General features: G+C 38.5%; 3 protein-coding genes across 3 annotated transcripts in view; 2 read left to right on the top strand and 1 right to left on the bottom strand.

Moving 5' to 3' along the window:
* The window catches only part of LOC117382865 (disintegrin and metalloproteinase domain-containing protein 12-like), a 119,486-nt gene extending 116,273 nt beyond the window's left edge, over positions 1–3,213 (top strand). Inside the window, exons 28-29 of the mRNA XM_055227466.1 lie at positions 1,560–1,735; positions 2,785–3,213. Of these exons, the coding sequence (XP_055083441.1) occupies positions 1,560–1,735; positions 2,785–2,833 (225 nt within the window). The 3' untranslated portion in view covers positions 2,834–3,213. The remainder of the gene's footprint in view (positions 1–1,559; positions 1,736–2,784) is intronic.
* Positions 3,214–5,628: 2,415 nt separating this feature from the next.
* Positions 5,629–14,695, top strand: dhx32b (DEAH (Asp-Glu-Ala-His) box polypeptide 32b). The gene is made up of 11 exons (XM_033980240.2): positions 5,629–5,989; positions 6,060–6,253; positions 8,020–8,395; positions 8,527–8,763; positions 9,317–9,410; positions 9,487–9,636; positions 11,465–11,656; positions 12,180–12,320; positions 12,401–12,591; positions 12,872–13,062; positions 14,359–14,695. Exons 1-11 carry the CDS (start codon positions 5,741–5,743, stop codon positions 14,525–14,527), a joined length of 2,184 nt encoding a protein of 727 aa, XP_033836131.1. The 5' UTR covers positions 5,629–5,740; the 3' UTR covers positions 14,528–14,695.
* Positions 14,696–15,082: 387 nt separating this feature from the next.
* edrf1 (erythroid differentiation regulatory factor 1) lies at positions 15,083–25,339 on the bottom strand. Its single transcript, XM_033979565.2, has 25 exons — positions 24,934–25,339; positions 24,232–24,440; positions 23,537–23,603; positions 23,324–23,449; positions 23,112–23,236; positions 22,894–23,038; positions 22,698–22,799; positions 21,840–21,961; positions 21,644–21,755; positions 21,396–21,543; positions 21,212–21,320; positions 20,844–20,955; positions 20,437–20,703; positions 20,123–20,194; positions 19,648–19,795; positions 19,380–19,571; positions 18,844–19,044; positions 18,210–18,428; positions 17,610–17,836; positions 17,308–17,466; positions 17,083–17,232; positions 16,730–16,883; positions 16,420–16,535; positions 15,998–16,167; positions 15,083–15,910 (listed from the first exon to the last, which is right to left on the bottom strand). Exons 1-25 carry the CDS (start codon positions 25,024–25,026, stop codon positions 15,754–15,756), a joined length of 3,702 nt encoding a protein of 1,233 aa, XP_033835456.1. The 5' UTR covers positions 25,027–25,339; the 3' UTR covers positions 15,083–15,753.
* Between the last annotated feature and the right edge of the window lie 24 nt (positions 25,340–25,363).

Genomic DNA, 25,363 nt, shown 5'->3' with positions numbered 1-25,363 from the left:
TCTACAGTGAATTAACTTGCAAACATTTTATGAAGATGTGAAGTAGAAATGCACCGGTCTTAAATATCTGGCATTAATAAGAGACACTAGTTTGTTTGTTTATCTTCCTAAAGATATACACTAAACATCAATGGACATATATTTTATCAGTATCCCTGCAACATCATGATTTGAATATGTTTCTTGCACTCCACTGCACTGCATCCTTAGTTGAATCATTTCTTGGATTACTATTCATTTTTAACTACTCACCTCTGATTATTTCAATGACTACAGCAAACATCGAGTCATTTAACAGCAACTGAGGCTTAGAAAATTTTCAGCCAGTGTTTTTTTCTGGGCAAGACTATTACCAGTGTAAGTGTTTTTGTAGTTTCAACTGTAGTTAAGTGAACTAACGTATTTGCTCACCTAAAATAATATAACTTTGAGAGGATATCAAGGTTCTGTTTTAATTAAAAGCAACAATCAACAAAAATGAACAATACTGCCACATAGCAAGAGTTATTGCTGTAAAAATCCTTAAAAATTGAATTACAATAAATCAGCAAGTAATACACAAAATGTAAAGACTTTTATTCAAGACAGAATTCACTAAAGTAGTTTAAAGTGCATTTTTTCACTGTGATGATAGGCTGGATGTGTCTCCTGTCCAGTGCAGAGTACCACACAGCATCAGCTCATGCAGATAACCTCCTGTCACAGCTCCACCCCCTCTGTATGAGAAAGGCCAGTATGATAACACAGTGCCCTCTAGTGCTCCACCTCCATAGCCCCTTTACATCTAATCCATATTAAACACAAGTCATGAAGGTGGCATGCCTCATTATTCTGGTTACACAGGTTTACTTTGCATACAGTTTTTAAAGGAAAGATTAATGGGCTTCGGGCTATGGTGAATTTAAATGAATGTCAGAGGGAGAACAGTGAATGCCACATTTGAATCAGTATTATATTAGCATGCAGATGTGAATAATCAGAGTGGATTTCAGTTTAATGTAATTCTACTATTATCTTAGACACAACAACTGGAAACTGTAAAATTGCACTGATGGTGGATGTTTGTGTTTTTAAAGAATTTAACTTAGGTGTATTGTTGTAGGTCACCCAGTGAAACATAAGCTTTCTGAAGCTGGGTTTTCCAAAGTAATATTTTGATTAATAAATAGGCATTCTTATTGTTTGCCCGTCTATAATTTAGGATAGTGTTGTCATCTGCTTGTCTCCATGGAGATAGATACATTGAAAGCCATATTGTGGAACATCTTAAAAGCCAGCTTTGTATGAGTAATTATGTGACATATTGAAAGCTCTAATATTCTCAATGAGTTGTTGTGTAATTATTGAATTTTTGTACTAATTTGATTTAATTATATATTAACCAAAATTAATGATCTTCAGGAGACATTATCTGCGTTTTTACATCAGTTAAGTATTCCAGAGCTCTTTTCTTCTTAGAGTTTTTTTGCAGCTTGAGTATGACACAATGAGGTTTTAGTATAATGTATTTATTGTGGTCATTTTGGTACTAAAACTGATACCTATGATTTTGTGTGCAGGAGTGCGAGAAGCCCAGCCCTCCTCAGAAGCCCCTCCCTGCTGACCCTGTGCTGAGGATGTCCCGTCGGTTCAACAGTCTGTCTGAAGGGGGCAGCAGAGTCCACAGCACTGCTCCCAGGCCCATCCCTATACCCACTGTGCCCACACCTCCCCCCACCATCCCTCTGCCCAGCAGGTAAGAAGGAAATAAGTCATTTTGACATTGCCAAAAAAATATGGTAATACCTTTTTCACTGACAGTGATGTTACTTTATGCAAACAGGATTCATATGCCATTTTTCTAACTCAAACATCTTGGTTTCTGTAAAAGCATTGAATATAATTATAAGGCAGCAGGGTCACATTATGTAGTATTAAACCTTAACCAAAAATTGTCATGAATTGACATACCTATAGTATGAATCTAAAAATAAGTTTGCAAGCGGAAAAACATAATCTGTAATATTATTTTTAAACATCTACTGGCTTCAAATCACCAACAAACAGGGTGAGGTATTGAAAAAATCTGATTTGGCTTATACCATAGAACTAACCCAAATTCACTAGCAAGGACCACATCTCAGAATACAGTGTAAATATGAATCTATCATGTATGAAGACAATGATCAAGTGACGCTCGAAGGCCGGTGTGGGGCTCCTGAGCAGAGCTGATGGAGCTTCTACAGGTGGAGCTCAGGAGCTTCTACACGTGAAAGAAGGAGGGATGAGAAGTAGAAAAGAAGGGAGGGTGGGAAGAAGACCAAGAGGAGTATGAGGTGTGGTCCTACTCCCAAACGTAACATAAATTTAAATTTATCTTAACGGCGCTGTACCTGATTTTAAATGCAAAATTCATTTTTAACGGTTTGCAGTGGTTCAAAGTTGTTCCTCACTGATCATCAATCCTGCAATCCTGTTTATTTACCATGGCTAGTGTAGAAGTGATTTTCAGAACATTCAGAAAAGTGAAGTTTTGCTTTCAAAGTAAAACCAACAACTGGCATGCTAACACACACTTCTTGATTACCGGATAATAGAACACTTTATAATTAGATGCAGACAGCACACAGGGGACATTTTTGACCTCACAAGCTGCTTATACAATATATCTGTACTGGGACAAACTGAGCTCAAATACATGGGGCACATGTGGCACAGGGCCTTTAAACTGACACTGAAACACTGATAAATGCAACACTATCTTACCTTACTCTACTTTTCATGAGTTCATGTGTTTTTTTCCAGGCCTGTTCCAGCGCTGCCCTACAGACCACCAAAGAACACGGACTCTTGAGCGTTTTTATAGATATGCTGATTTCCACACAGAGTATGGTTTGCACTAAAGACTCTGAAGAGGAGAGCTTTCATGTTGAAAGTGAAACTAAAGGGGACTGAGCGACTGCTTTTGGTGCTGCACCTCTGTACGGCATTCTGTCCTCACTCAGGTACCAATGAACTATTTAAGTATTTATTATTGAACTGCAACATTGTTCCTTTGTTTTAGTATTGATGTTTTCTACTTTTTTCTTAGTGACACTGCTTATGATGTTTTATAAGCAATGATGTGAAAATATAATGACGTAGGCATAAAGGGAAATGCAGCACAACCTTAATCTGAACTTTTGTATTGATTATTCATGCACTCCAGATTCTGTTACTGCGTAAAAGCATTCTGTTAAATATAGAAAATATTGCTACCATTTTATGATTAAAATAGCAATTCTTTACTGATCTGTAAAGTATTAATCAGTGTCAAGTGGCGCTATGAGTGCCACGACTGGGACTTGACAATGTGAGATCAGTTGAAGATACAATAACACTGTATTTAATTTAAAATAATATGAAAATTAAATAACACAATTACTCAAATAAATACAACTGAACCATATTTCTACTTGAAATTACATGAGTTGAAGTTTGCTGCAGGGGTCTTGGGTTGGTGGGGAGTTATTTTGTGGTCCAAACCTGAACAAATATGGAAACCCCTGATCTGTATAACTGATGCTGGTTGATTGTAAACTTAGGTGCTATGTGTCCAAAATACTGTACATGTGATAGAATCACTTTTAGTTTGTGGTTCTTTAAAGTAAGGTAAAGGTGAACTCTGCTGCCTCACGATAAACTATAGCAGATGCTGCAATACAGCCAGCTACTGTATGTCCACTTCAGCACACTGAGGCTTTGTATAGCAGTGACAGAATCTGGCATCAGTTCCTTCATTGACTTGTTTTTAACATTATGCTGTCTCTGTGGGCTATCAATACAGCTGTAAAACATGTTAATAGACACAGAACTATTTCACAGTTTATCTGCAGCACTTATGTCAAAGCCTTGAACAAGATTTAACTACTTTGTACTTTCATACTTTCTCTTTCTTACCTCTCTCCAAGTGAATTTTTTGTTGTACTGTTCCCGGGTTGCTGGACATTGGAAGAAACTGTGGATTGAACATATTCACTTGGGTTTTCAAACTTTTACAGCAACACCAAATAATTGCCTCTCCAACGGCTATGTTAACTGTCTCATGTTTTATCTCTCTGTGAGGATGACTTAAGTGCCATGAGCTTTACTGTTTTTGCTGATTGTGATACTCTCATGTTGTCTTTCAAGTTTGTGATTTCCCTGGAACTGAACTGTTTTGCTTTTCACTCTGTACACTACAAATCCATGGTGAGAAACATACTGTGCAAGTGTTAAATGTTATCATAAAATCCTGCCTGTGTAACTGTAACATGATCAAACCCATTGTAAACTGATCTTTTTTAAACATCCAACTATCTCTTTTTTCACAAATGCACAAAGCTGAAATCTTTGTTTGACTAGATATTGCATCCTTTCTCATGGAAATGATAGAGTTGTACAAGTCCGCCACCTGCTGGTGAACTTAACGTATAGAATTAACATAAACAATGCATTAACGAATCATAGATAGTAATTCTGTCATTTCACCTGCAGATGCTATCCAACACAAAACACATCCACATCCACATGCAGAGCTACACTAAATTTGTTTTTATCCAAGTTTTCATTCATAAAATTATTTATAGTAAGCATGAGATAATAAGGAGCTCTATTGCACATCAGTAAAGATGTACTGGTTCAAAGTGCTATTTCTAATCAGCAAAACTACACATTTAAAAGCGCACAACAAAAAAGTAAATAGTTTGACGATGCTTGGAAGTCATCTTATAAAAACAAATCAGAATCAAAATTCTATGCCACGAATACAGAACAGAATTAACTTAAGAAATTAATTAGTAATTCATATTTGAGCCTGGGTACGGGAACCAGTTCTCTTTGTCCTCAAGGGTGTGTGCAATAGTGTGTGTGTGTGTGTGTGTGTGTGTGTGTGTGTGTGCATGTACAGGTATTTATCACATTGTGGGGACTAAAATACACACACACACACACACACATATACATACATATATATATATATATATATATATATAATCTTGTAACCAAAGTTAGGTTGATATGAATCTATTATTAGATCAACAACATGGTTTAAAGTTCAGATATGGGTTGTAATAGGTTAAGGTGAGGTTTTAGAGGTTTTTAAAGTGCATATGGCAGGTTAGAATACTCATTTCACCAAAATATAGTTAACATCTTTATATTTAAGATTGTATTTTGTTTATTTTACTTCCTGAATGTACTTGCACACTGACAAACATCGAAGATAACACCATAACTCGTACCTAGCAACTATAATTTGAAACTTCAAACTAATAATAATAAAAGACATTACCTTTACTTTGTAAAATGTATTAGCGTCCTTGTAGGTAAATTGTTGCTGCATTTTAGATGGATTTTTTTGGATGGACTTTTTTTATTATTTACCACAGGTACTATCCCACCAAACCAAGTTATAATTAGAAAACGTGAAAACTTCTCATATGCACTTTAAGGGCAGTGATAACTATGGTTAAGGTTAGGATCAGTGTCCAGGAAATGAAAGCAAGTCAGTGTGGTGTTCCCATAAGACATATAAACCCAGCGTGTGTATGTATCATCTGCTGACGCCGGGCACTCCTCTCTGGGATTACTGACCACATGACAACACTGGGCTGGCCGCCTGCTGAGCTCTTCTCATTTGGTTGCACAGTTTACCACGTATAGGACATTTTCAAACTTCAACTGGCCGTTGCTCATTCTTTCTCATGTTTCTACACCTCTGGAATCTTATATACAACTAACAATGGACCAAGAGACAGAAGAGGAATGTTACTTGGACTCGGAAAGCCTAGGTGAAGTGGACAAAGAGTGTGATGACATTTTGGAGCTTAACCAGTTTGACGGATTGCCGTATTCTTCAAGATTTTATAAGCTACTAGAGGAGAGGAAAGTGCTGCCGGTGTGGAAAGTTAAAAATGAATTCATGGATGTGTTGGCGAAGGAACAGTTTGTATGGCTGAGCGGTTGTGCCAGGACTGGACGAAGTTCTCAAGTAAGTGCAAAATATATATAAAAAAAAAATGCTTATACCAAAACATACCACAACAAACTTATTTTTTCAGATTCCACAGTGGTGCGCTGAGTTTTGCTTGTCGGAGCAGTACATAAATGGGATGGTGGTGTGCACACAGATCCACACACAGCAGGCGGTGGATTTGGCTTTACGAGTGGCAGACGAGATGGACGTCAACATTGGACATGAAGTCGGATACAGCATTCCTATGGAGACATGCTACGCCAACGACACACTTTTGAGGTATTGTTTGAGGCAAACTTTATTGATCCAGAAGGGAAATTTTTTTTTTTTTTACTTGGTAGTATAATTTTACTATAATTCTAGGATACATTTAAGACATTATTTCAGTAGAATTACACAATCAGCATCTTAATGATGTTGTTTCACCTTACTGTATAGTTAGATCTGTTGAAATTCTTGAAAGTTGCTGCTATTAAGGATATTTACTTTATTGTTGCATAATTAGACATTTTACACATGTTGCTTTATTTTAGACAAACATTCACTGCATCTTTACTTTGACAAATTATTGCTACTCTATTCTTTTTTCATTCTTTCCATGGTGTTGCTGTGAAACCCACATTTTGCACCGTCACACATGCTAAATCGACGTGCCCTTTCACTGTTGGAGACAACAAAAGGCCCCGGCTGGCCCCCTCCATTCAAGGGCTATCCTCACAGCTGCCCATTGCACACCCATATGTCACCCTCTCCTCTGGGTGCTCTCCACAACTTAGCCTGGGAACAATGGATCCCCGAATACTGAAGAAGGCTGATAAGATAAACAGCTGTACCCAGAATCCTCTCTCAAACTAATGAGTAGAGTAAATTACAGTAATAGGGCCGGGGCTGCAGAGACAATATTTATGATACTATTTTCTCAAGTTCATGCTTTTATGTTGCTCTAGGAGAGGGATAAACCTTAAATGTCAAGGGTTTCTATGCCTCTCTCCAAATAGATGACAGAAGTGTAGCTAAACATTGTGCAGCGTGGTCTATTTCTCTCAAACCTCATGACTTAACAATGACTTTCAGGACTAGTTGCTGCTTATTACTTGCTTTTGTATATTTGTTCCCATTTAGTGGGGAAATTTAAGCAGCGATACCCTTTTTTAAAACCGTGGAAGGAAGGTAGATATTTAATCTAATCTAATGCAAGGCAAGGGAAGTTTATTTGTATAGCACAATTCGTACACAAGGTAATTCAAAGTGCTTTACAGAATAAGAAAGACATTAAAATTACACAAATCAAAACATAAATAATCACCCAATCTGCAACTCTCTCACCCATTTGCACCCTTTAAAAACTCTCTCTCGCACTCTTTAAACACTGTCTTGCTCAGTTTAAGAACTTTCCCATTACTTTACAAAAAAACTTTTCTAAGTTGGTACTTCCAACGGTGCATGTGAAAAAGCCTGAAAAAATGGAGTGGAAAGAAGTACCAGTAAGATGTATTTTCACCTCAGTATCAGAAAGAAACATATATAATTCACATTCTTTATTATGATAATTATAACCATAACCAAATATAACATGAGGGCTACTATATTTTTGCTCTTCATATTCATAATTCTGAAGAAATGGGGGGAGTTTCCACTGATTGGGAGACTTTGAGAAACAAGGCTAAGATTTACAGACTAGTGAAGATGCAATGTTCAATGTTGTGGTGAAGTGCAGTATTTTATTCTGGTCTGCTATATTTAAAAGTGCTACTGCCTTTTAAGTACTGCAGGGCTACTGTAATACTAGATTTTCTGAATATTTTACAAAATATTTATAGTCATAGCATGTCTGTTTGTGTAAATTATAATAAATACCCAGATCAATGGTTGTATGCATGGTACAAGTGATGTGCCACGCTCATTTTTTAGTTGTTACAAAAACTAAACAACTCACAAATCACAATACAAACTTAAACTAAACTGACAGAAAGAAGTTGAAAAGAATTTGGTCTGTTTATAGGAATAATTGCGTTTACTAGTCTTTGCCTTTGGTTTGTCCACAGGTTCTGCACAGATGACGTCCTGCTGAGGGAGATGATGTCTGACCCTCTGCTGGAGCACTATGCTGTGGTGATAGTGGACCAGGCCCACCAGAGGACTGTGTCCACAGACGTCCTCCTGGGTCTGCTCAAGGACATCTGTCTGCAGAGACCAGAGCTCAGGGTGGTGGTCCTCACTGCCACAGATCCGGCGCCCAAACAGCTAACACACTTCACCTCCCCTGCAGTGACACACATCCGGCTGCAGAACCAGGAAGTGGGAGAGTTGGTCCACAGCAGTACACAGGAGGGATACTTCTGCTCTGCTCTTAGACTGGTCCTGGAGATCCACCGCTCTGAAGAGGAGGGGGACGTGCTACTGTTTCTAGTCACTACACAGGTAACAGGAGGCTCTTAGAAGGGAAATATTTTAGTTAAATGAAAGGAAAATGCTTAGATGAGTTAACAGACATGCACAGTTTGTATTCACCATGGTCATTCTAATTTCTAAACTGAATTGTATCGGTTCAGGAGATCAATTTGGCCCATGAGATCCTGCGTCATGAGGCGGACAGCTTACCCTCTGGTCTGGGAGAGCTGTTGCCGGTCTCCGTACACCCAGGGGCCCCCGGGAGCCTGCAGGACTGCACTGAGCGGCAGGGCCCGAGGAGGAGGAGAGTGTTCCTCACCTCCAGCTCCAACGAGGACTTCTTCTGGGCCGTCCACTCCATCAGATTTGTCATTGATACTGGACTAGAGAGGAGATATGTAAGTCTAAGGAAATCTGTCAGCATTGTATTGTAAAGTGGATAAATAGTTACCACCACCTTTGAACTTGGATGGGGAAAGTAGAATAGCCAAGCTGCTTTATTCAGACAGTTGTTGATTGATTGACCGTGGTCTATACAGTGAATCGCTGAGATGAACCCATTTTGACATATCTTTGACGTTATGATGGCCCTTCAGATTGTAAAAAGATACTGTCTATTTTCATTTGCACTAATTCAGCAGGAGGCCAAAAAATTGAGAGCCAGATTTGGGGCCATACTTTGGACACCCCTGGCTTAAATAACTGTCTTGAAAATGGCATCCAATGCACTGAAATGAGCTTCCATATTCCACCAGGTTGTTAATAGTCTGCATGTAGATGTGTCGGCCATTGTTGTATGTGAAAATTTGGTGTAGGGCATAAATATTTAAGAAGGCAGTTCAAAGTGTGCGTCTTTTATGTATTTCTGATCATTCTCATACCTCCATATCCGCACACGAAAGAATCAGAGTCAAATGACCTCATTTTAGCTCTTATCTCTTTCTAATTTAGGTGTACAATCCCAGAATAAGAACAAACTCAATTCTCATTCAGCCAATCAGCACAGGCCAGGCCACGAGCAGACAGCAGCTGGCAGGACCCACAGGTGATGCTGTTGAACACAACTCTTAACAATATCATCTATACACTTCTCTTTCTTAATCAGTCTTTTCCGTCCACAGGCAAGTGCTTCTGTCTGTACCCAGAGGAGAGGCAGCTTCCTGCAGAGACTCGGCCTCTTATAGTGGAGGCAAACATCACGTCTACAGTGCTGTTCTTAAAAAGGATGGAAATAGCCGGACTGGGCCACTGTGACTTCATTGACCGCCCTGGTGAGAGCTATAAAGGAAAACAAATTACAGTCTGGGAAATTCGCGACACGTTTTAACACACTCCAATACAAGCCTCCTGTGTCCCAGGCAGATCAGAATTTAATAGTGGTTTGCCTCAGCTGTGTGCTTTGTTTTTCAATCATTTTAGAATAGTTAGCCCATAACTGTAGTAATCTTACTAATGGCAATAGTTAGACCTTTCCTAAAAGTTTTAGATTGGACTTGCTCTATAATTTGTGTGATAAATAAAGGTTTATCTTAGCCTTTATAAAAAAGCCAAGGCCTTTCAGCCATTAAAACACATTGGCATTTTTTAAAGAAATCAGCCATGAGTTAATAAAGACTTTTTAACATCTTCTAAATCCCACGAGTGCATCTGTCCTGCTTTAAATGTTGCCTGACCCTCTGCCAGAAGAGCACCTGAGTGAAACCCTTACTATTGCAACTGCACAGATCCTCATGTAGCATCCCAGTAACCTGGCTTTGAAAAAGGGTTTATCTTATCTTATAAGACCTAGTCTAAGACCACACAGTAACATTAAGGAAACTATCATTATTTTGTGTCAAAAATTATATTCTGTTGTTTATTATTGTGGCCTTGGAATAAGTATTGATCCTTTTACACAGTAAGTATCAAGATCAGTTTAAATGTATTATGTGTATGTGTCAACACTTGTTCTGCATCTGAATTTAAATAACCCATTACCTCGGCTCTGAGGGTCCTCACTTTTGGAACATTTGGGTTGTTCTTTTGGCTCTTTCTGGGTTTCATCCCGTTGTTAAAATGAACAGAACTTTGGTTATTGTTGAGCGGTGAAGCGTGGCACAGCTGAACTGACAGCTCCTGTTCTGAGGGCTGACCTGCTTCCTGGGCTTTGTTTCCTGGTGTATTCACCCCCTCAGCACACACAGGCGCGCTCTGATACACTCCCATTAGCTGATATTAGAATCTCTGCGGAGGAGGAGTGAGAGACAGATTGGTCTGGCGTAAACATGTTTGTCACAAAATACACTGTAGAAAATCTTATTTATTTGTGATGATGAAAGAGTTTTAATTTAGCATAGTGATACATGCCAGATGTGAGGATGATCAAGAGGATTATACAAATGCTAATCTGCAGGGGCCTTTTTGCAGGGGGGAGCCCTCAGTGGGTCAGATATTTGGATTATCACAACAAATACAGAATCCAAAAATCCCACATTCATCCCACATCCTTGGACTGTAAAAATAAAAACTTGAAGTATATTCTCTTTACATTTATTCATCTTTTTTTTTTTTTTTTTTTTTTTTTTTTTTTTTTACATCAGAGCAGCAGTAGTTAAAGGTGCACTATGTGACTTTCTAGGTTCTTCACAGATCTCATCTGTAGTTTAGCATCTCTGCCTTTTTTCCTTAGAGATACTTGTTGATACATGTTTAATGCTATATTTTGGAACATTGGGAGGTAGCAGGTTGTGGACCCTCTATGGAAAAAGTTGCATAGTGCCCCTTTAACACAGAGTAGTTTCTATCTGTAAGGACTGCTTGTGTACTTTAAAGAACAGAACCACTCTTATAGTTAAAAATGTGGTTGACTAAGACCCTGTCACCTGGTTAACCAAAGGACTACAGCCCTGGTTGTCCATGCTGCACAGGAACATCAAGGTATTGTCCATGGATTTCAGAATCTACTATCTGCAGTTGTCTGATACTATATTATTAGTGCCATTTGTAAAGAAGACTGTGGTTCACCAATGCTTTGCTTCAATATAAATAAGATTATCTCAGACTTGATTTACTGTTTTGTGTCTTCAACCTAAATATTTCCTGTATGGTTTGTTGTTCCAGATCCTAGCAGTCTGATGCAGGCCCTAGAGGAGCTCGACTACCTGGCTGCTCTGGATAACCATGGCAACCTGTCGGAGGTGGGGATCATCATGTCGGAGCTGCCCCTGGAGCCTCAGCTGGCCAAGACCCTGCTGGCCTCCTGTGAGTTTGACTGTGTGAGCGAGGTGGTCATCATCGCTGCCATGGTAACAGGTAACTATATATATTAACTATTTACATAGACTTAACTCAGAATAAATAGTTTATTAAGAATAATTCAGGTTTTGTCAAAACCTCAACAATATCTTAACTTCTAAACTCTTAATTAATTATTTACTAAGCCTGAATAATTTGTAATCAACTATTTGTTCATTATGAATTAACTCTTTGTCCATGCTTTACCAAAATAATAACTACACTTTAAGTAGCCTTATTAAAGATATTCATTGAGTACCTGTACCTGTGTTATGAAAGATTCATGATCTGTGGGCAAGACAGTTTCCTTCTAACTACTAGCAGCCTACTACTATTATTACTACTAACTACGTTATTTTTTAACAGTTTCACAAACATTGATTAAAATGTTTGTTTAAAAATATCCTTTACAAAATTACACTCAGCCTTCAATCAGTATTTGAAGAAATTAGTCACTCCTGGTCTTGAAGTTAAAATAAAACCTGATATGAAAGTTAACATTGAATTCATTTAATATTTAGATTTTCCATTTTCTTCCCAGCACCTTCTTGTTTCATAGTCCCCACTAAAGACTTAAAACCAGAAGCTGCTCAGTGCCACAAGAAGTATCAGCACCCAGAGGGAGACCACTTCACCCTCATCAACATCTACAAGGCCTTCACCCAAACCCAGCAAGACCCATGTGAGCTCAGGAAACAGACACAAAATGGCCATTAAAGATCTGAATGTCATTTTTATATGTATTTTTTTCTTTCTTCTCAGATTGCAATGCGGAGAAGTGGTGTCAGGAGAACTATCTTGACCACAGTGCATTACTGATAGCTGAGGCTCTGTGTTCTGAGCTCATAGACACGCTAAAGAGGATCGAGCTGCCTGTTTCTCTGCCTGCGTTTGGTTCAAGAAACAACACTGTCAACATAAAAAAAGCTCTGCTGGCTGGCTTTTTCATGCAGGTCAGACATGTCTAATGATACTGTGACTATGGGAAGCATCCGCATACTCGCTGTACTGTAGGTGGTCTTAAAAAAAATATCTAGCCTGTTACAACCCATAAACACTGTTGTATTTAATCCAGATTTGAGTACTAAGGCTAGATATTCATTTTTTGCAGTATATAGTAGTAATATGTAGCCATGGTTGACAACACTCTGTTACATTTGGTTCTGATTTATGCGTGGCTCGCCAGTGCCTGATATCTTGCCAGACGCTCTTCATCTGCCCTCTGGCCCCCAGGTGGCTCGCGATGTAGACGGCTGTGGAAACTACTTGATCCTCACTCACAAACACGTGGCCCAGATCCATCCTGCCTCCTGCTATGGCCCCAAGAGCCCCGGCCTGGGCCTCCCTGAGTGGGTACTGTTCCACGAGCACTCCTTCTCTGAGGATAACTGCCTCCGCACAGTCACTCAAATCAAAGCACACGAGTGAGTACATGGCTCCTCTTTAAAGCCTCTGTGTGACTTTTGTAGCGTGGCGTCTGTCACTTTCTTGTCTCCATGAATGTTATTGCTTTACCTGGAATTTTCCACAGTATGGTATAAAATATATGTTACTTTTGTTGAATTACAATTGTTTTAATAACAAAAAGCAAAAAAAAACAAAAGCATTCTTACTGTGAGCGGGGTCACCTCTCCACAGATCTAACCAGTAACAAGGTCAACTGCTTTTCTACTTGGCTATAGATACATTTAATGTATCTATATCCAAGTTTAATGTATTTCTGTGGAACATTCTAAGCAAAACATCTGTATGCAGCCAAATACAGACCCTCCACCAGAAAGGTTTCGTCATGCACCTTTAAATGCTCTATATTTTAGCAAATTGACTTTTTCACCTTTTGGTGATATAATACTTTTTTATGATCTTCTACAAAAATATACCTGGAGTCCGTTCCCACTTTGATATTGTTGCTATTATTAACTTAATGTTAGATGAATAGTCTATACATGTAAATTATGTTTTTGCATTAAGTTCTTAAGTTATACAACAGGAAATGTGCAGAAACAAAGTAGTTTGAAAAGCCCCAAAATGTATCATATAGGAGCTGTGGACAAACAGTTCTAGTCTGGGAGAGATTTTGATTTGATGTTTCAGGAGATTTAATAGTAATCAGAAAGACATTTGGACCTTAGAGGGAAATCCCAGTGTAGTACCATAGCTTTGATAGTGTGGTAGCACAGAAGGTTTGGTAATCCCTGTCCACTATCAGCTGCTGGGTGGATTACACAGCACACATGTCTAAGCCTACTGTTCAAAACAAGGGAGGGGCTCACGGTCCATGGATTCTTATTAAAACCTGGAATTTACCCGATATATTTATCTATAAATTCATTTGGGACACAAGAACTAGGAGTTGAGACAGGCTTTGTTTCAACACCATAGTTTGTATCATGAACAATTTGTTTTACATTAGATCTATTTCAGCTGTCTTGAACATTTAGTTCACCGTGAGATTCATGTTTTTTAGCATTATTTTATAGGCAACATTTGGACTATTTTTCACCCTTCTAAATTTTGTTTTAAGTTAGGCAATGGTTCAAATTTTTCATCATTCAGAAACCCTCACCCAGAAACTCCAAAGATTGCAGTTAATTTATTTGTTATGCTTTTTTTTTTTTTGTTATGTCTGTCCCTGGGAATCAAAATAACGCACTTTAAATAACTGTCATCATGTTAGCAAAGAACTCCGTACAAAGGATTGTCTTGTTTTTCCTCTTTAGATTCATTGAGATGGCACCTCAGTATTTCTTCTACAACCTGCCGCAGAGTGAGAGCAAAGATATCCTTCAGCAGATTCTGGACCGGGACATGTGTCCTGAAGAGAAGGCTGCAATAACACAGAGCAACCACCAGGAGGAGCACACACATGACCGCTGTGTTATACAATAAATTGTCATTGTGAAAGCACCAAGCTCAAAGCACTAATTATAACACGATACGTATTGATCCTTTTCCAATGTGTTTAATATCTCAGTTTTTATTTATTATACAGTTTTACTAATCAGACTTTTCACAGCACCTTATCTTCAAAATGTAATGTATTCTTTCCATTCAGCTCATAAGAACAATAAATAATATTGATCACTTTGTGTTATTGTAAAACTTACTTTTTTAAGACTATGAACATAATGCTTATAACTCAGCTGGCCTCACCATGTTTTACATCTTGCCAGATAAAACAGTTTGTCCACTGGTCTGAAGGGTGGCGGATCATATCCAACTCAACATCAACATCATTAACAGAGTGGTCAGATCCACTGACCCATAGGATGGCGGTGTGACTTCAGCTCACACAGATGAATGTTGTTGTGTTCTTGGGCAAGACACTAAGACCACCTGCCCTCAGCGTCTGTGTACACTGGTGTATGAATGTGTGTGAATGGGTGAGGGCTATGTAAAAATGTGACCATTATAAACTTTCAACAAAAAAAGACTACGACCAGGTTAAAGCTATCATACAAGTTTTATTTTACAAGTCAAACGGCAAAGCATGCCTTTTTCTTAACAGCTGTACACCGTGCTAGACTTTGCGTTTGCATTGGCAGTTGCTCTTCTATTGCACACAATGTTCTAGTGAAAGCTTCCAAAAGGAACTTAACTTTATTTACAGTAATGCTGGTGCCGCTGACTGTATGGGATATAACTTTTTCTGTGTGTAAAATCTTTGATCACAGTTTATAACATAGGTTTTCACATCAGCAGTAGTCAAATATTCATTATCAAATACAATATTACAAAGCTTTTGTTAAGTTATGGAAAATACAACATAAATATAGAATGCTGAATAATTTTGAAAATGTGTGCAGCAACTTTGCACAATGGGCACTTATGTGGAATTCTTCAACATTTTTCTTTCAATCTTAAAGCATGTAAAATCCCAATTTGGATTTCAGATTTCAATTTTCCAATCAAATATTTAAGCAAACTAAAAACTGAAACAAGACTGGAAAGAATACTGCGGAAAAAAACTCTTTGTATACATTTGTAAGATTCTTAAATTCAAAGGTGAAACTGGACTTGTCACTGTCGTGTAACAAATGTGATCATTATTGTTAGAAGTGAAGACACTCTTTTAAGCATTTTGGTTGTTTTTTTTAAGCCTAGAGAAAATTCTGCTATGAATCTGGATTGTTACTGTCAGTTTCTGCCTTCAGCTGGTTGAGGAGCTCGATGTAGAACTTGACCCGCATTAGTAGAGGGGCGTTTTTCTCTGAACGCAGTAAGTTGGAGTAGACATTCTTGTAGGTTTTCAGCAATTCCTCATCCCTTCCACTAAAATAAACACCGCAATTGTCAGTCTACAAAAATCTAACAAGGAGCAATTCAATTTTAAAAGTTTTCCTTTTTATTGCTACTCACCTTGGTTTACGTTTTATTGTAGTTAGAATTTTAATGACCTGGAGCAACAGGAAGGAGAAGCTTGGTTCAAAGACTCCAATTAACTTGATTACTTCCTGAATGTTGAGTCCTGACCCATCATCAGTCGACAAGTCCGAGGATTCTGCTGATTCAGTCATATCTTGTTCCTTCTTCAACATTAATAAATACAATGCAAAATGATTAAAATTTAAATATATACAAATCATAACCGGAGTTGATGATTCACAGGGCATGACAATTTAAGCAAAATTCTGTTTTGTGCCAATATAAATCCAAATTGCTGCCATTAATATTACCATTAATCTTAGTTGATACCCCAAAAAACATATCCCATCTAAACATATATATTTTATTATATGCACCCATTGCACCACACAGCCTTAAAACTAGTCATGTTTTACCTCCATCTCCTCCTCTATCAGCTCTTTATGAATGAGTTGGAAAGCATGTCTCGTCTCAGTCATGATGTCCAGAGCTGCGGTGAGACTTTTTAGCTTAGCTGTACTGCTGTTTTGACCTGCACCAAGAAAAAATATTTATACCTAGGAATTATAATCGCCATTACTTAAAAAAAAATATGATTTCGATCAGTATGAACAGATTCTCAAAACTTAAGTAATGGACTGAAAAGCTTGATCAGTAAATGTAAATTGTTAATTAGGGGCTTTATATAAGAAAAAAAAACTACAGCAGTGGTGGGTGCTGTCTGACCTGCCATAGTGAACTCAGCAAAGGCCACCCTCTCCAGCAGTGTCCGTAACAGCTCACAGGGGGCGTCCCTGAGGCTTATGAACAGATTGACCGCTTTACTGTAGTGCAGCTCAGCCAGGCTGCGGTGCTGCTTCCTCAGATGCTCATCTCCCACCTGTCACAGGAGAGAGAAACGGGATAAATGGACTTCATCTGGAACTCAGTAGGACATTCAAATACAGTTGGTGGTATATTAGATGCACACTTTATTTTAAAACCAGCATTTTGGATCTCAATATGAATATTAGTCCAAAGGTTCATCTAAACCCTTGTGTCCACCTGGGCATAGTTTCTATTTGCTGTGGGACAGGTACCTGGTTGCGGAAGCAGCTGTGGTACATGGACGCCAGGCGGTGGTGGATGGTGGCTGCTCTGTACTGGTATAGAGGCTGTCGTGCCGATTCTGTCTGCAGGTCGCAGTACTTCAGAGACTTCATCATGGCCTCTGTCACCTCTCGCTCAATCTAAACATAGAACAATTACTAATATTATTATGTTATTTTATTAGCATATAAACATTTTGTATGTGTTGTGCTCACCTGCTCCTGAGCCTTCCTGGACAGTGGAGCATAGTCCTGCAGGAGTGTGGCCAGAGTGAAGTAAGTGGTGGACAGCTCCCAGTTGACACTGTCCCATACAGCAGGATGGCTCTCTCTAGTGGTCAAAGACTTCATTGCACGTAAGTAGTAGTCTATGGCCTGCAGAATAGCAGTTTAGGAATAATAAACATCATTTTAAGGCATATTAACAAAATGACAAGGTGACTATTAACAAAAATGTATAAAACAGAGGCCACATCCAGCCATTTTGAATTATGCAACTGGTTGTAAAGCTTACGTGCCTTATTATAATAGAGTGCCTCTTCTAGTGAAAACTCTGCTCTGCTCAGGTCGTCATACACAGGGCAGTGAGCCTGGGCACAGATCCTCATGAGTCTGCCAGTATTACAAAGGAGCAGGGCCGTGTTGGTGCTGTCTCCAATCGCCTCAAAGTCCTTCATGCCTTTCTCAAAAAAGCCAAAGCTCTTCTTCCAAATCTCCTGCTCAGCCACTGACACAGACTTTTTCACTAAAAGAAAAAAAATATGCATAGTTTTAGTTATTTCTAGAAAAAGTTACAGTGGCATTGGATATATATCAGTATGCGTAACAAGTATGACACAATTGTTTATAACCTGTATATCTTCAAAATAAGGAAATAGTCTTAAAGGAAGTAAAATATTTTAAACAAAACATTTAAATATTGGCACCATCTGAATTTACATGAACAAGTAATCGTTATGAATCAGAGAAAAGATCAGGTAGGATGTTGCCCTCAGATGTCAATTTGTTTTTTAGTTTCAGAAAATGTAAAAAAATTAGGGTTAGGGTTATGACCAAAGATTTGCTTATGAGTGCCAAATTTGATAGAGGGCACAGTAGCAGAAAAACTCGTGTCCTACCTTCTTTCTCGGACTGCATGGCGGCAGCCTGGTTCATGTAGAACACTCCCATCTCATTGCGGATGTTGCCCAGGCGTTTGAGAACCTGTTTGAGCTGCTCTCCTGCACTGTCCTTCAGAGTGTCGCACAGCAAAAGCTCGTGAGCCGCCTCGTAACACTTACAGCTTACAAACAGCTGGTACTCTGGGTCCATGGCCAAGTCTGTCGCCATGTTGAAGGCTAAGAGGAGAAACACACCGGTCAGATTGAAAACATAGAGCACAATACATAAAATGGAAACATTTATCTTTAATTATATCTTTTACAAACAGTTTCCACCACTAGTATTGTAACCTCTGATAAAACCTTTGGTGATTAAAATAACCGTGTTGTTTTTAGAGACTTCAAGATGCAAGAAACGTCTGTAGTGTTTTTGCAGTAATTAAATGACTTTTTTTTAAAACAAGAATCATTGTGCTCATAGTTAGAAAGGGTGCCAAAATGTGTCTGGCACTTTGCATCAAGATAACATTTGAAATCTATTCAACAGCTTGATAGAAGAATAATTCCCCAAGCTGTGCATGTAAACATTGTGTGTGTGTGTGTGTGTGTTTGCTAAAGGTTTTGTGCAGTTAAAGTGTATTTAGTGACAGACCCTGGCAGCTGCTCTCGCGGTGCAGGCTGTGCAGGATCTCCTGGTCCTCTTTGGTCTGGTAGTTGTACTCTTCCAGGTAGGCTGCTCGGTTGTTAATGTTCTGTGCCAACATGAGCTGGATGTCTCCACACAGAGACAGGCACTGGCTGTGGAAGTGCAGCACATGAGGGTGTAGAGTACCGCTAACAGAACAGTAGGCATCTGGGGGATCACAAAAGGAATAAACAACATCACTTCGTTAAATGCCACTTTTTTTTTTTAAAGTATAAAGTGCAGTATGTAACGTTTCTTTCTAAAGTATTGGCATAAAAAACATGCCTCATAAACAATGTATTAATAATAATATTGCATAGAACAGAGTAAATGTAAGGTTCTTAAATCATAACTACCTAAAGTCAATTTTCTATGAAAAGGGTCCAAACTAGTTCAGTTTAATTGAACAAAAATAAACTTGACCAACAGAAAACAGTTTGTAAATAAATTTTTAAAAATGCAAGTCATTAAGTGGTGCTAAATGTTAAAAGTTTAAATCTCACCATAGCACTGCAGAGCGAGTTTGATGTAACGCAGAGCTCGTCCGTACTTCAGTAGGTTGGTGGCAGCGTCAGAGAGGACATAGTAGGCTTTGGAGGCTTTGAGGAAGAGCTGCATCTTCATCCGGTGTTGCCAAGAGCCGGGGATCATTCCAGAGCGAGTGGGGTGTTTCTGGTCCTCATGTACAATGCCAGCTGCAGACGGACAGTGAATTTATGATACTTCAAAAAGATGGGGAAGGAAGAGGGTTAACTTGGTGGATACACTAACTTCTTTCCAAAAGTAGTGAGATGTCGTTTTCAGGCGAGCAGGCTCCTGTGGTACTCCTCTCCTCATATTTCAGTGGGATGGGCGTGTTTGGGTCTGCAGCAGGTAGATCACTTTCCTTCTTTATGGTGAGATCCACTGCCTTTAAACTCTAGTCATACAAATGAAAGGGTTAGTAACATTTAAAATAATTGCCAGTACTTATTTTAATAATGTAATGAATAAGTCTGCTCTACATCTTTTACTCTTATTGTTTTTAGGTAACAGCATGGCAGGCATGGCAGCAGCTATTGGTTTAAAATGTCCATTATTAGGAATTTGGAAACAGATTGGAAATTTGGAAAGGTATTAAAATCAACAACTGAACAAGACTGAAGACAGATTTAGATTTAATGAAGTGCTAGATCTCCATTATAAAGAAACTAAATATGTGTTGTTGGACAGAGTAATTACAATAATCACTTAATGTAATAAATACCTTTAATACATAACTTAGAACATGTCTGCATCTTTCTTCTTTGTCTTGAGAAACAGGAAAAGAACAGTTTGGCTATAAAAAAAATGGGGAAAAGCATCTTTAAACAGTTATTCAGAAGACAATTTCGTACTTTAAGTTGTTAAAACCCTAACTTCTAACCCCTAAATTAACTATTTACAATTAATAATAAACAATTTATTATTATGAATCATGTCATTGTTCATGCTGTATTAATGTTATTAATACAGCATGAACAATGGTATTAAGGTGTCGTTATTATAAAGTGGTACCTATATATTTATATGTAATCTTACTCTGATCTGATGAGTAGACTTGTACTTCTCGGGCACAGAGAGCTCTACTACAGAGCGGATGACAGCTACGGCCTTACTGTCCCGCTGAGAGCGAGCGTAGGAGCTGTTCTCATCGCTCTCCTCTGTCAGCTCCTCCTCTTCCTCTCGCTCTTCATCACTGTAGCTGTCCTCTGACCCTCCGGCCCGGAGTGACTCCCCCTCATCTTCCTCAGTGGGGTCGTCCAGCTGGAAGAGCTCCGACAGCATGTAGTTGGCGGAAGCGATGATCTGGCCAACACAAAAGGTGAGCCAGAAAACAACCAATTACAATTAGCCAAAGTATGACACTATAACACTGGCTAATCTGTAAAAATATACTGTAGCTTAGGCATTAGTGGTTATGTGTTAGCAGTTGTTAGACAAATTACCTGAGGGTGTTTGTCCTGGTCTAGAAGTTTTATACAGTTGAGAAGCAGAGTTCTGACTGTGCCATAATGCTTTCTGTTTTGGTGGGCCTTAAGCATCAAGTTGCTAGCCACTCTAAAAATAAACAACAACGCATTAGTTTGTGCACTGTAAAAAGGTATAGCAAAACCACTACAAATACACGATATCTCCTTACTTCAAATTTCAATCCACTTATTTGAAATAAAGATATATAAATAAATTATAATATATTATAATGTTAAATTCAACTATGAATAATATGTGCAATAAAATAAATAAATATCAGTGAAGAAGGAAAGTCATTTTGAACACCAGCTATATTGCCCAAGCCTAAATCGAGTTGACCTACTTGTAAAGTAAGACAGCCACAGGCAGAGTGAAGGGATTCTGACACTCCTCCTCCGCCTCTTCACACAGTGTGGTGAGATCATACAGCTTCACTATGTCACTCCCACTGGCTGAAAATGGAACATACGTTCATCAGAAATCAACATTTGGAAAAGGCATAAATCAACTTTAGACTGAGATCAGACCTTTGAAAAGCCAGTAAGTGTGTCCCTCTTTGGTGCAGTTGGACTTAAGGAAGGAGAGGATGTTCTGAGCGATGTCTTTTATCACCCGAGTCGAAAATGTGGAGTTTTCAAGATGAGGGATGTCTTCGGTTTTAATCATTTCATATTTCTGTGGAAAACAAAACAAAAATTTTATGTAGGACGAAATAAGAATGTAGGACATTTTGATTAAAAGTTTGTGTTTACTAATAAATATCCATTTACTGTACCTGCACTATGCCATTGACGTGAAAGCACATGACAAGCTCTGGAACATTGCACATAAGATTGTCCAGCCAGTAATCAATGCCAGTCAGAATGTTGATGGGCTTATTATTGTCTCTGAATGTTTGATAAATGCAAAAAAAAAAATGTTTAACAGATGTGTACAAAGTATAACATATGTCTATTAAAATTCTAAAATACCTTAGTCTTAGGCTGACGGCAGGATATCGACCTCCTCCAAATATGGGCATGTTGGAGCCCACCAGCATATGGATGTCTTCAAAGGTCCACATGATGTTACGCACAAAGTCATTCCGTAAACCCTGTCAAATACACATGTAGTGCACATGGTCTTCTGTTAACAAGTCTTCACATTCTTTCTCAAATCATTCCATGACAGTGACTTTTAGGGACAAATTGTCTACATTCTTTTCATGAATTTAAATATTAAAAATTGAGTATCGTATAGACCGTGTTCAATTACACAGTCTATTATTTTACTATACTTCTGATGAGTGTTGAAAATGTCAAATTTGCTACATATACACAATTTATAGGTGTATTTTTGGAGACTAGCTTATTTAAAGCCCCAGTTCACACAATTGCCCTTATAGCAACCTACTTAAAGAGGGGATATTAATATTCTATGGGGTCTTGACTGCTAACAAATAACATGTTTAGATCACAATGTTACCTTTTGTTCTTTTGAAAATGTTATATTAGACAAAAACAATGTATCACAAATGAATTAGTTTCAGTTTCACTTGGTGGGATGGCAGGAGCGCTGCAAGGAGCCTCCTGGATACGTACGCTTGTCAGCTGAGCTTTAGACACGTGCCTTTGCATACCTAGCCAAAACAAGGGTGCAAATAGTGCCCGGGAGAAACCGCAAAATCACTCTAACATGCATGAATGATTCAGAAAACCACTTCAGGCATGTTTTTGATGAAGGAACATTTTAACATAGTAGAAAGCTCCAAAAAGCTGATTTACCATAATACCCCCTCTTTAATCATGATTAAAACTTGTAGTATTGTGAACAACTTATGTTCGTCTTACCTGACTGTTTTCTCCTTCATTGAAAAGTGTGGGAAGATTCTGTTCATTTGGAACCGATGACACATGGCCGAGGGCAAACTGGCTGTCCACAGAGACGCTTTCCTATTCAAACAACAACCACAACTCAGGTAAGTCATTACTAAGCACCCACTGGAATACCTTATATAAGTATGCAGCTTTTGCAAGTATAGGTGACCTCTTTGGCCGGAGCAGAGTCGTCCTCATCTGGAGTGGTGAGGGTGGTCGGCCATGAAGACCTCAACTCCTCTGCCTCGATCTCCTCCTCCACTTCATCGACCATGTCCTTTGGTACTGGCGCTGCAGCTCCATCACCATTTATACTGAAATAAATATTTGTCATGTCAAAAAATGTGTACCCATTTGAAACATGCACATTTTAACCTATATACTTACCTGTAGTAAAGGAACTTTGATAGGATGGCTTTTTGATACCAATGCTCTTTACTTTTCTTCTTCCTTTGCCACTTTTGATCCATTAGCCGTTGGTAAAACTCCTTCAGCCATGCCCAATCTCCTGTCTAAGATAAGCAAAACATAAATGCTATCTCAAAAAGTGCATTACATGCTTCCTTACACTCAGAATGCCACTGAGCAATTATCCTTACTTGGGAGGACCTCCTAAACAGCTCTTGAATATCTAGTTCATCCAAAAGCAGCGTTCTTCCCACTCGGTGAACAGCCATGCTAACATGCGACTTACTGTAAGGAATTTTCAACAGCTTCTTTATGTTCTAAATGTTGCAGAAGACATAAAATGCATTAACAAAGTAAAAAAAAACAACTAAATGATGCTTTAAGTTGTTGAAATCTACACAAACCTCTGAATCTGACACCACATCAACATCATCCCCGATGCAGTCAATGAAGTCATAGGCCATGCCAAAACTAGAAAATCAAAATTCATTCAGTAATTTATCATCAATAAATAAATACATAACTATGAGCTATCATACCAATAAGAGCATTAACAGTGCAGATTGGGGATGCAATCATGGAAAAAAATACATCACAATTATATCAGACTTAATGCTGCTATTATTAATATTGGTCAGGTTTTGGATTTAAAAGCCACCATGTATTTGCCTTGTTTTAGTCAGAACAACAAATATTTTGATTGCACGATTTCTGCAGCTGATTGGAGCAATATCTGAGATCGCAATATAAATTTGATTAACTAAATAAATAGTCCAAGAAACGGCACTAAAAATATTGCAATACTTTATAATTAATGTTCTTCTCCGTAACTTGACAATACAAACAGTTCCCAATATGGATACTGCTGTTAGCAATAATCTATCTTCATCAAAGCATCCGGACCAACAAGGGAGGCCATCTGCTCCAAATGTTTGCAGCAATTAGCTGAGCGAGTTTGCTACTTCCAGCCAAGAGTAAACAATGATTAGCATCCCCTCTGCATAGACAGCACAGTGAAGTGTATGAATAGTAAATTGTGTTAAAACAAAATAGTTGCAATTGTGCTGCATTGGCTTTAGTGTATATATTTAGCTTTTACCTGGAGAATGGTTTGCTCTTACTGCTGGACCCTAACACAGTGGTGCCAGCAGAACCCAGCTGAGGGTTCTCTCTGAGCCAGTTGGCAGGGGGTAGTTTCAAGTCGGTCTTCTCTTGTAGGACTGCATAACTGGTTGGAGGTGGGGCAGCGGAGTACTTCACGACCGCTCTGCTTTTTATTTCACTACTGCCAGAACAGATCATTGTGTCCTGCAGGATGAAAAGTCTTTGAAAATATGTATGTACTAGCATTGGTGCAAGTTATATTCCACTTTCAGTGTCCACTTGAGTTCTCCATACTTCTATTACAGGTTGGTATATAATTGTCAGCCTTATTTTGAATGATAGATTAAAAATCTGTTTGTTTGTGTCTACAATATTTACAACCCCACTGTATGTATAAATCAACTAAATGCAGTTAGCAAAAACATACGTCCAATAACATTATAATCCTTAAATTGAGTGACAGAACAACCACTGAAGCCCCAGATACAACCAAGAACGATTAATAAATAATGCTTTTAGTAGTATATCTTATGCCTACATGCTTAGATTTAATTCTTTATTATGTTTTATTACTGACTGTCAAGCACTCAGCATTTATACCACTCCAAGGTGTAAACTAGCTAGCGTTAAAGCTTCTCAATCTATATTCCACATGTATGAAACAACACCAGATAAAAGTCATCTTCTGTGAGCTCACCTGTTTACTGGTGTCCCCTGCACATGTAAGCCCACTGTCGTCCATGTCCAAGGGGATGTCAGCTTCTCTGTCTCCCGCCGATGAGAAGCTCATTCTGAACAGACGAGACAGCGGTCTACTTTTTTCATCGATTATCTAATGAGCATTTTACAGGTGTCACGACTGACACGTTAGGGTCTGTCTGTGTTCCTGTTGCTTGTTTAGCTAGCCAAACAAGCAACGCTCTGAAAATAAAGTTGTTTATAAAATTCTGCTATTACATCGACGTCGATAGAATCTGTCCAAAATATGGACAGTCACTTAATCATTTAATTTCTCCTTCAGATGTTTCAGATGTTTCAGATGCTCCACTTCAGACAACAGTTTGTTGTTGTAGAACCTGACGCTCGCGTGATCGGCTAGCGACAACTTCCGGGTCTTCTCAAAACAA

Source organism: Periophthalmus magnuspinnatus, chromosome 15 (assembly GCF_009829125.3).
Source record: "Periophthalmus magnuspinnatus isolate fPerMag1 chromosome 15, fPerMag1.2.pri, whole genome shotgun sequence".
In the NCBI taxonomy this organism is placed as follows: domain Eukaryota; kingdom Metazoa; phylum Chordata; class Actinopteri; order Gobiiformes; family Gobiidae; genus Periophthalmus; species Periophthalmus magnuspinnatus.
The sequence above is the reverse complement of the archived record's forward strand: the minus strand, read 5'-3'. Positions and strand labels throughout refer to the sequence as shown.